This window comes from Condylura cristata, unplaced genomic scaffold, assembly GCF_000260355.1.
Source record: "Condylura cristata isolate star-nosed mole 26May11 unplaced genomic scaffold, ConCri1.0 scaffold00025, whole genome shotgun sequence".
Lineage (NCBI taxonomy): Eukaryota > Metazoa > Chordata > Mammalia > Eulipotyphla > Talpidae > Condylura > Condylura cristata.
This window is the reverse complement of record NW_004567126.1, coordinates 30313812-30324134: the sequence shown is the minus strand read 5'-3', so window position 1 is coordinate 30324134 and position 10323 is coordinate 30313812. Positions and strand designations below refer to the sequence as shown.

Genomic DNA, 10323 nt, shown 5'->3' with positions numbered 1-10323 from the left:
GGGGCCGCGCTCGTCCGGCCTGCTCCGGCTCGCTGGCCGTGGGCTGCCCACGAGCCCTGCCCTCGGCCGCGCTGTCGGGCTGCTGCTCTCCGTCCTACCCTGTTCCCACGGCCCGGCCCGAGTCTCGGAGAGTCGAACCTCCACCCCGCCCCCGCCCGGGATCCTAGCCTGCGAGCTCTTCAGCTGCGTCCACTTCTGAGGGTGTTCTGACCGTTCCCCCCCGCAGAGCCTAATTCCCAGCCAGCGCTTTCCTGAGGCTCTGAATCCAGGATCTCCCTGCCTGCACTTTAGTCCCGCCGCCATCTCGCTTGGGGGATCCATGACCTTCCTATAGAATGTTTACCCCCCCCCACCCCTTGCTCTTGCCAGCCAAAGGGAACAGGTGCCTCCCTGAGTACCCCCAACTCCCCATAAACACCCCTCCACCCCAGTCCATGGCAGAGCCTAATTGGCCCAAAGCAGGTACTTAGGGAAAGATTGCCGAGTTTGTGGGCGGAGCTGTGACCAGTGTCAGAAGGCTGGGCCTCGTGTCCCTCCTGTCCTAGCGCCTGGTCTCTGGCCACTGTTCCTGAGTGGGGACGATGTTGGTAAAGAGACCCTAGCTGCTCAGAGGGGAATAGCGGGGTGGTGTGCACATGTGGATCTCCCCCCATAAGTGGCTTCCTAGCCATTAGGCTCTGTATCTATAGGCAAGTTCAGGACCTGCAACCCGAGGTCACGACATGCAGGTGTCACAAGGCTTTTCATAAAGGCAACTTCTCACAATTATGTCTCTTCCCTCCCTGGATTTCCAAGGAGTCCGCTGTATAGACTTCAGCAGGCTCCAGTGAGCAGGGCTCACTCACAGATAAAGGGCAAAGTGGCCAGGCAGGCACCCTGAAAGGTGGTGACCGCATGACAATGCTGGCTGAGCCCTTAGGGCTCACGTCTGCCCAGTTAAACCTGAGCCAGGACTTGACCCTGGCCCTCCTGCAGGACAGCACTCTTCACAGCTGGGTGGGTCTTCTTCCTGAGCACGGGACTGCATTTGTTAATTAAAAAATTACACCCTTTCTGGGCACTGACCTAGTTTGTGAGGACATGGCCAAAGGCAGCAAGGAGGTGGGGATCTTTATAAATGAGGGGGCCTTTCACGGTCCTCCCTCAGGAAAACAGTGAAGGAAACTGAAGTCAGCCAACACACCAGACAAATTTGCTCCTTCTGTGGCAAAACCAAGATGAAGAGGCCATCTGTAGGGATTGGGCCTTTGGTTCCCGGACCCAACCAGCTTCTGCCACCACAGTGAAAGCCAAGACTGAGGCACTGGAAGCAGTGGGAGCTCTGTACCTTGAAACATGGCCAGCTTATAATAAATGGGTTAATTTATGGAACAGTTACTTCAACTTGATAATGTTCTGACATGCATTAATTTTACTTCTCAAAGCTTGGGAATTAAAATATTTTCACTTTTACTAGAAAAAAATTAGTTACAAGATAGCCATGTTTACAAGATAGCCATGTTTATTGTAAAGAGGGAAACTACTCAAAGATGTACAAAAGGGGAAAAGTATTAACTCTTTAGTCTGCTTTGAGTCCTTTTTAGTGTCGACCCAAGTGTGGACTTGTTGGATAATGGACTTGTTGGCTAGGATTATCCTGTTAAACTTTTTTTAAAAAAAGATTTATTTATTGGGCTCTCCCTGGCGGTGCAACGGGTTCAAGTACAGCACTGTGAAGCTAGCCACAGCTGCTTCAGCACGAGTTCTGTCCCCGCCAGGGAGCTGACCCAAATGGTGCAGCAGACCTCTCCTGTCTCCCTGCTGCTCCCCTCAGACTGTATACTTCGTCAGTTGGCCTGTTCTGCTCCCCACTCCGTCTCTGATGAAGCCTCTCACCGCCCCTGCACCTCTGGCCTGTACCCCAGTTCTGTATGCAAACATAAAATCTTTAAAATTCAAAATGGGGGTCTTCCCTGGTGGCCTAGTGCTGGTGGCTCAGCACTACAAACCTGAAGGCCCACTGAGGGCCTGAGTTCAACCCCCGGCCAGGGAGCTAGCACAGCAAACTCCTGTCACTCCGCTGCTCCCCTCAGCAGTGGATTTCAGTGGCTCTGCCTGCTCTGCTCCCCATTTTGTCTCTGGTCAAGCCTCTCACCTCCCCCCAAACCTTTGGCCTACACCCCAGTTCTAAATAAAGAAAATCTTAAAAAACAAAAAACTGGAAATAAAATGGTTCAAGGTGTTAACCTTCCTGTCAGCCAGACTGCCAGCTGTTGACTAAAGAGCCCTTAAAGTTTCACCTCCTGTTCTACTGGCATCTGGTGGTGACGGTGGCACAAATTCCGGTCTTCCAGTTAGTCCTACACTAGACACCCATTTAGGTGGCTAGAACGGGAAAAACAGCAAGAGCTGAGAAGCACGTGGAGAAACTGGAGCCCTGCGCTGTGAATGGGGTGTGACAGGGCACCCGCTCTAGAAAACGGGCGGCTCCTCTTCCTTGGACTCCGTCCTGCCTTAAACATTTTGACGTCTCATCATCATACCTCTTTGCTCTTGCTTTGCTAAGTCTGCCTCAAGCCCATGCAGCCCGACTGACATTTCCAGGGCCGCCGGCTCTGCGCTGCAGGGCAGTGTCCCTCCACACCTCGGCATCTGCAGACCAAAAATCCTAGCGCAGCATGCAACAGGCATCTCCATATAAAGGCTTTTTTATATTTTTCTGTTAAAGCAATACAAATTTCAGGTATGCATCATGATAAAGCAAATTCTGTATAGTGATGTCGCTCACCAGAAGTCCAGTTCGCCTTTCACGAGATAACTGACTCCTTTCACCTATTTAAGCACTGTCCTCCGGTAGTCTCGATTTTGCTCTTAGAAGCTAAAATTTTTAATTTTTTTATAGATTTATTTATGCATATTTATTTATGGGGTACAGACCAGAAGTGTAAGAGGGTGCGAGCACTCGCCAGAGACAGAGTGGGGAGCAGAACAGGAGCACTGACTGAAACACACTGCTGAGGGGCGCAGTGCCCCTGGGGCCCAACATTTTTGTTTTGTTCCTTCTTGTTTCTTTGCCACTTGGATGAAATGGTGTTTGTCCTTCTGAATTATGTCACTTAGCATAATGCTCTGTAGGTCCATACTTGTTACTGCAAATGACAGGATTTTGTCTTTGTGAACTACTTTTTTAGTAAGAATGAGGCATGTTTTTTTAAATGGTTAAACTCCCCCCCTTTGGAATTAAAGTGATTGAGAATGTATCAACATATTGGAAGTTTTTTTGACATAATAGTTTGCTAAACTATTTTAAAAAAGATTTATTTACTTATTTATGCATAGAGAACTGGGGTACAGGTCAGAGGTGCGGGGGTGCGAGAGGATTCACCAGAGACAGAGTGGGGAGCAGAATAGGCTGACTGACCAAGTATACCAGAGACAGAGTGGGGAGCAGCGAGCGGGTCAGGACAGGTCACCACTGCGGCAGGGGATCAAACTCGTGCTGCAGTGGCTGCAGTCAGCTTCCTAGCACTGTGCTTTAACCTCTTGAGCCTCCTGGAATTTTCCTGGGGATAATTTGCTTGCTTTCATTGGACCAAACTGAGTTGTATTTTCATTAAAACTATCATTACAAAAAGTTTATGGGCAGGCACGCACGCTTCCTTTTGCTTGTGATGCTGCTCAGCAGTCTACCCTGCGTGAGTTAGAAATTGTTTAAACATTCTAAGTGCAGCTTGTTTATCTCATACACCCCTCGCAGGTGATCTCTGACATGTTCACACATAGTAGCACAGATGTTATTTTTAATAGCAAGTGATGGCAGACCAATGCCCCAGAAGACCAGTTAACATTGTTGACCAACCCCCAGGCAAGCCTTGATGCAAACAGGAAGCCCTGATACTCCAGCCCCCGCCCCTATACACACCCCATGTGGAAGTATTTGGAGTCGGGTCTCTAAAGATGCAGTGAAAGCTTAATGAAGTCCAAGGGGTGGCGCAAAGTATCTTCTAGGGGACACCAGAACACGTCTCCCTCTCCTCCACGCACCCATGGCATCCAGTAAAGGCCACGTCAGGACACACAGAGAAGATGGTCATTGCGCGCCAAGAAAGAAACCTTACCAGACATCGACCCTTTTGGAACCTTGACCTTGGACTTACAGCTTCCGAAACTGAGGAAATTCCTTTCTGCTATTTAAGCTGCCCAGTCAGTGGTATTTAGTCACGGCAGCTGGCGCTCCCTAATAGAGTAGCTATTTTCACAAAGATGCATAGAATGTTCCTGGAAATTTCAAGAACTTGGCAAGAACTGGGCAGGGGAAACAGGAACTAACTATGCAGTGTAACCCTTGTGATGGCTTAGCATGTTCACAGCTCTGATGTTCCTCCTTTAAAAATACAGACCCCTGGGCCCTCCCTGGTGGCGCAGCGGGTTAAATCACAGCACAAAGAAGCTTAAGCCACTTCCACATGAGTTCGATTCCTGCCTGCCCCAGAGGAGACCACATGGCGCGGCAGACCTCTCCTGACCCGCCCACTGCTCCCCTCAGCAGTGTACTTCGTTGATCTGCCTGTTCTGCTCCCCGCTCTGTCTCTGGTGAATCCTCTCACCTTCTGCATCTCTGGCCTGTATCCCAGTTCTGTACGAATAAATAAATAAATCTTGTAAAAAAAAAAAAAATACAGCCCCGCCTCCTCCGTGGCCTAGAGGTGAGTCTCCTCTATCACCTCTGAGGCCTGAGTTCCACCCCCAGCCAGGGAATGACCTCCAGGGCGCAGCAGCCCTCTCCTGTCTTCCTGCTGCCCCCTCAGCAGTGTGTCTCAGTAGCTCTGTCTCTGGTTTCCAGTACCTCTGGCCTGCAGCCCAGTTTTTCTATGCATTCACCAATCTTTAAATAAAAAATAAGGGCCTCCTTGATTGTGCAGGGGCTGGGGAAGAGTGCTGCCAAGCTACTGCCAGCCCCCTCAGCGTGAGTTCCATCCCCGGCCAGGGAGTGACCCAAATGGCAGGTCTCCCCACTGCTCCCCGCAGCAGTGTATTTCTGTGGAGCTGCCTGTTCTGTTCTCCGCTGACTCTGGGGAGTCCTCTAAGAAATAAAAAACAAGCCACAGACCCTACCTCTACCCCGCTGAGGGTAGTTTGTGAAAGGTGCATAGCCTCTGCAGAGACAGGGGGAGATGGCCACCACGTGGAAGTCCAAGCTGAGCCTGGAGAGGAGCTGCGCCTCCGCCCGCGGCCACGCGAGGGCGCTGATGCGGAAGCGGTTCGCCGCCAGGAGCTGGAGCCTCTGTGGGGGAGCCCCCGGTGGCGGGCTCACCCCGATAAGCTCCTTCCAGTTTCTTGAGCCAGAGAAGCTGTGGGAATGAATGCTTGTGCTTGATAGTGGACATTTAAGGCAGGAACAGTCACGTTGTAGGGAGAAATGGTGCAACTCAGGCTTTTCTTTGCCGTCCCGCCACTGGCCTCTGGCCACCACGGGTGCTTTGCTTTCCGCAGGCTTCACTGCCCACCCGTGGCGAGTGATGCCGGGGTGCTGGGGCATGAACACGGGCGTTCGTGCAACCTGCCGTTGCAATGCAAGCACAACGGGACAGATGAGAGCGAGCTGGGAAGAGAGCGCCGGCAAGAAGCTAGCCAGGGTGCGGGGCTGGCGGGGGCTGGAGGCTCCTGGGGGCTGCCAGCCCCGGCCCCCTCCCACCTGCTACCTGCCCACCTGCTGGAGCCTGTGCGCCTGGTTACCCACCCACCTGCTGCTTAATGATGAGGATACTGTCTGAGAGATGGCGTCATGCGAACACCCTGGAGCACCTCAGGCCCCTCCTGCCCGTCCAGAAACTCCCAGATGGCCTAATTTGGGCGCTGAAAGGCCCCTCCCCAGCCTCCCCACGCCAGGCCGCAGCTCGGGTAACCAAGTTCCAGCACAACCACATCCAGGCGGGCAGATTTCAGAGCGGGGTTTAATGCCGTGTGCTGTCAACACCAACCCATTTTCAGAAAGTCCTCGGGGGCTGTGGACGGGAGCTGTGGCCGTCCTCAAGGTCCGGTGAGGGCTTAGGCGGTTTCAGACGCAAACGGGGAAACCGGCATCAGCAGACACCTGGAGGGAACAAGCAGGGTGAGCGGCTCCCCACCGTGGCGAGGCGGAACATGGGTGCTGCAGCGGGCTTCCCACCCAAACCCCGAACCCCGGTGCCCCTAAAGCTGCTGCGTGGGCAGCGGCGGCGGCCATCTACGCTGTGACAGCGATGACGGGGCAGGCACACCGCCACGTGGACTCAACGTGGTAGTGGCTGGCACAGCAGAGACAAATGGGCCAGCCAGGTTCAAAGCGCCTGCAGCTGGGGGGCGGCTGGCTGCCCTCGCCGCCCAACAGGGTGTCTCTGTCCCACCTAGGGCTGGGCACGGTGCGCGGCCAGGTCGCCTGCAGGAATGAGCACTGTGGGCCAGAGCCCACCCCCAAAGGCTGAGACTATTTCCCCTGCAGCTCAGTGCCTAGGGAGCCCCACGCTCAGGCAGGATTCTTCAGGGTGAACAGCCTAGGTGAGCCCCCAAGCCCTCAGTCCCAGAAACAACGCCCCATACTGGGTTCACCCACCGACAGCGCTGAAACTTACCAGAGGGGTCCTTGGAGGACTGCTTACATTAACTGTCCTTCTTAAATTTGCCATTGATGTAGGGCACCCAGTCCAGAATCAGCCTCCAGTCAGTGGCCCACACCAACCCCACGGCGCCCACGGCACCCCACATACCCGCCGTGGGAATCCTGTAAGGGGACAAGGGGTCAAGCCCTGCGCAGGACTCACTTCCCGCCATACAGCCGGGCCCCTCACCACCCCCAGCACCGGTGTAAGGCTGGTGCCTGCCCAGGTGTAGACTCATCCCTCCGGCCGTCCCTGAGGCAGAGGGCCTGGGCAGGGTGCCTGTGGGCCCAACCTTTGTCGTGTCTGTGCGACCACTCCCACCTGCTTTCATGTCGGGACCTGCTTACAGAGAGAAACTCTACTGCTGCTCAGCAGTACATAACAAGAGGTAGCGCTGGCCCGCAGGCAGCAGCAGGGGAGCTTACAGCAACCTGTTGGGCCCCCCCCCCCGAGGGCGACGCCCCAGAGGAGGACACCTACCAGGACGCTGCCCACGCAGAGGGCAGGTGAGCCACTGCGGGTGCAGGCGGCAAAGCACAAAACCCAGGTGGGGCGCCCAGCACCAGCCAGCATTTGCCCACTTCCTGAGGTCACGTGACATGAACTGAGCCCCACCTCCCAGTGGTCAGCCCTAGCATCCACCTGGCCTGCCCCTGGAGCCGGAGCTGGGCCCACTGTAATGAGTAAAGAGAGGGGACAGGAGCCCCTGCCCAGGGACAGTGGCTTCCGTCACAGGCATGCTCCCCTCTGGGGGCCCAGCTATCACGCCGTGAGTTGCCCTCCACCAATAAGCACAGGTGTGAGCATGGGAATGGGGGGCTGCAGCCTCCGGAGGCTGCAGGGGACCACCTGACAGGGGACCGGCTGTTTCACCCTAATTCCTGCCCCACAGAAACTGATGATGTGATGACAATGACAATGACACATGACATGACAGATCCCACCACAGGCCAAGAAAGGCCAAAATTTGAATCCAGGTCGCCTCCTTGCTGGTCACCATAACCCACTCGCCCGGCATGTCAGAGGGCTGCTCCTTAGAGGAGAAGGGTCTGTTTCCACCGGGAAGCGAACACCTGCTACCTACCCTGCCCCAAGGTCCTACCAACACCCCCCCCACACACATACACGGCCCACGTGACTCAACTGTGCCTGGTGGGGCTGGGGCTACTGCTGTCACATCAGGCAGTGTCAAGTGTCCGACAGAGAAGGACCCTCCCACAGCTCAACAGCTCTTAGTGCTACCGATAGCCAGAGGCGCCCGTGCCTGACCATCTTCGTGGTCATCCCGCCTTGGTACCCTGTGGTCACGCAGAAGGAGGGAAGCAACTGTGAACCTGAACCTGCCATAGGCACCAAGGAAGGATGCAGAGGGTAACGACATCGATGCCCCTCCTGGCATTTCCTTGTCACACCCTCGCCTTGCTCTTCTGTTTTCAGAAGAAACCAGGGCTTTGGGGCATGGGGCTAACACGCAGGTTCAAAGTCTTGTCTCCCAGAAGCCAGGGGCTGTGGGACCCCGCAAGCCCCCTCCCCTTTGTTACTTAAATCATATAAACCTCATCCGTTGGCTTTTCCTCCTCCAGGGGAAGGCTCGCACCAGGGGCTGGTGCTTGGGAGCCTCGGGGAGTCTCTACCCAGGCACAGATGGGAACCAAGACCCAGCCTGAGGAGTCCTGAGCTGCATGGCTGCTGGTGACTTTCACTCGGCACCTGCGAAGGTCCCAGACCTGGGTCTCACAGCTGTACGTGCCAGACTCAGTGTGTAATTGTTGGTCCTCACCAGCTCCACTGCCCAGAAACGGCTCGCGCGTGTCACTCCCTGCCGGGGATCAGGGGCACAACTGCCGCGCATAAGCCTCTGTTCTCAGCGCCCTCCATGCGGCTACCACAGACACCCCGGGCTGAGGTCGTCCCAAGCCTGGGCCTCCCAGCCGGGGTCACCTCGATCGCACCGGCCTCCCACGTGGCGGCAGGGGCAGGGACTGCCATCGGTTTCACGCTGCTGTTCGGTATCGTACGTTACAAAACAGCAAGGCCAAGGCGTCCAGGTCCCGTTTTCAGGCCTGAGAGCCGAGGTGTGTCCAGACCCGGCCCTCGGGAGCGCTGGGGAAACAGGCTCACCGCGGCGCGGCCCGGAGGCCGGGCCCCCGCCCCCACGGACGTGTGCCGGGGACAGACCGCTCTGCCTCTGCGAGCCTCAGTGTCCCCATCTGAACTTGGCACTGGGGACAGCACAACTCAGGGTCGAGCAGCGGTGGAACGGACAGGGGAAGAAGGAGTGTGGAGGGGTCGGGTGCCGCGTCCTCACCAGTTCTTGGCCAGCTCGCGGTAGCGCGGACCCAGGAATCTGGTCAGCATCCTGGTACCGTCCGCGGCTCAGGGTGACCCCGGCCCTCCCAGCAAGTCCGCGCTGCGCAGGCGCGGCTGCCGAAGTGCGCGTGCGGAGACGAAGGCCCCGCCCCCGCCGGTGCTGCGCGCGCAGACGCGAAAAGCGGTCGCTTCCACGGTAACTTCCGGGAGGAGCCGGACAACTTCACGGCGCGGACCGACGGGGCGGGCCGGGGGCGGGGCTTGTGGCCGCGTGTCGCGCGAGGCTGCTCGTGTTTCCCGGCTTCCGTGGTCACAGTGCCCCACCACTGGGTGGCCGCCACCGTAGTTGACTGCAACGCTGTGCTCTTACTGTGCCCCAAAATGTTTTAGTTAAGGAAACTGAGGCCGAACGGGGAAGGGACGTGCCCTGGGTCGGGGTGGGGGGCGGGGAGGGCTGAGGCCTCAGCCACCCCCAGTCTTACAGCTGCTCCGGGCACCAGCTGATGCGTTGGGTTGGCAGCGCCTTAGGGTGAGCCGATCCGGCTTCCAAATCACTGGGAGCCCTGTCACACGTGCAGGCGCCCGCCGCACCGGGGAGCCCTCAGCGGCCACCTTCCCGTCCATCTGCGGCGCTGCTGGCTTCGGTCACTGCCTGGTCGAGTCCTCAGGGCAGTCCCAATTAGGTGTCGGAAAGCCACGTCAAGCTCGGAATCTCCTTCGGAAATAAGGTTTTTGCGGGTATCATTAAGGTGGTTATTACCTTGCTGGAGGTGGGAGGGGGCACTGGTGCCACGACTGTGCCCTTTTGAGAGAGGAATGTGGACACAGCAGAGGTAGAGGCCATGGGAGGATGGAGGCAGAGGCTGGGTCACAAGTCCGAGACCTGGCGCCCCCCACAGCTGAAAGAGGCAGGACGACCTTCCCCTGGCAACTCGGGAATGGACCCTGCAACACCTTGACCTGAATTTCCGGCTCTGGTGAGAGTACATGCCGCTGTGTATTAACCACCCCCAGTGCTGGGTGCTCCAGCTGAGACTCACCTTCGGGTTTGCTGGTGACTGGAGTACCCTCGCCCTATTACCATCTTTTTCTAAAGATTGCTTTAGTTATGCATAGAACGGGTGGGAGGGGTGCAGGGGGTGAGAGGACTCCCCAGAGTGGGGAGCAGAACAGATTTAATGCAACACACCGAAGTAGCAGTGGGGAGACAGAAGAGGTCTGCTGCACCATGTGAGTCACCCCTGGTTGGATAGACTCTGGCCTCAGTCTGCTAGACTGAGACTTAACCCCTATGCGACCAGTGCAATCTTTCATGGGACACCTCAGGTCACATAAGCCACCTCCTTGTGATGTGGACACAAGGGGCCACTACTTGAAAGCATTCCTTTTCTGACCC

At 56.4% G+C, this 10323-nt stretch overlaps 1 protein-coding gene across 1 annotated transcript; it reads right to left on the bottom strand.

Moving 5' to 3' along the window:
• Positions 1 to 5915: 5915 nt before the first annotated feature.
• On the bottom strand, positions 5916 to 9047 carry LOC101624511 (cytochrome b-c1 complex subunit 10). The gene is made up of 3 exons (XM_004689390.2): positions 8926 to 9047; positions 6591 to 6739; positions 5916 to 6073 (listed from the first exon to the last, which is right to left on the bottom strand). The coding sequence occupies exons 1-2, from the start codon at positions 8973 to 8975 to the stop codon at positions 6619 to 6621; spliced, it is 171 nt and encodes a 56-aa protein (XP_004689447.1). The 5' UTR covers positions 8976 to 9047; the 3' UTR covers positions 5916 to 6073; positions 6591 to 6618.
• Positions 9048 to 10323: the final 1276 nt, after the last annotated feature.

Coding starts and splice junctions, on each gene's coding strand:
- LOC101624511 (XM_004689390.2), bottom strand. CDS start 8,975: ATGCTGACCAGATTCCTGGGTCCGCGCTACCGCGAGCTGGCCAAGAAC. Junction 6,740..8,925: donor CGCGAGCTGGCCAAGAACTG/GTGAGGACGCGG, acceptor GTCCCCTTACAG/GATTCCCACGGCGGGTATGT.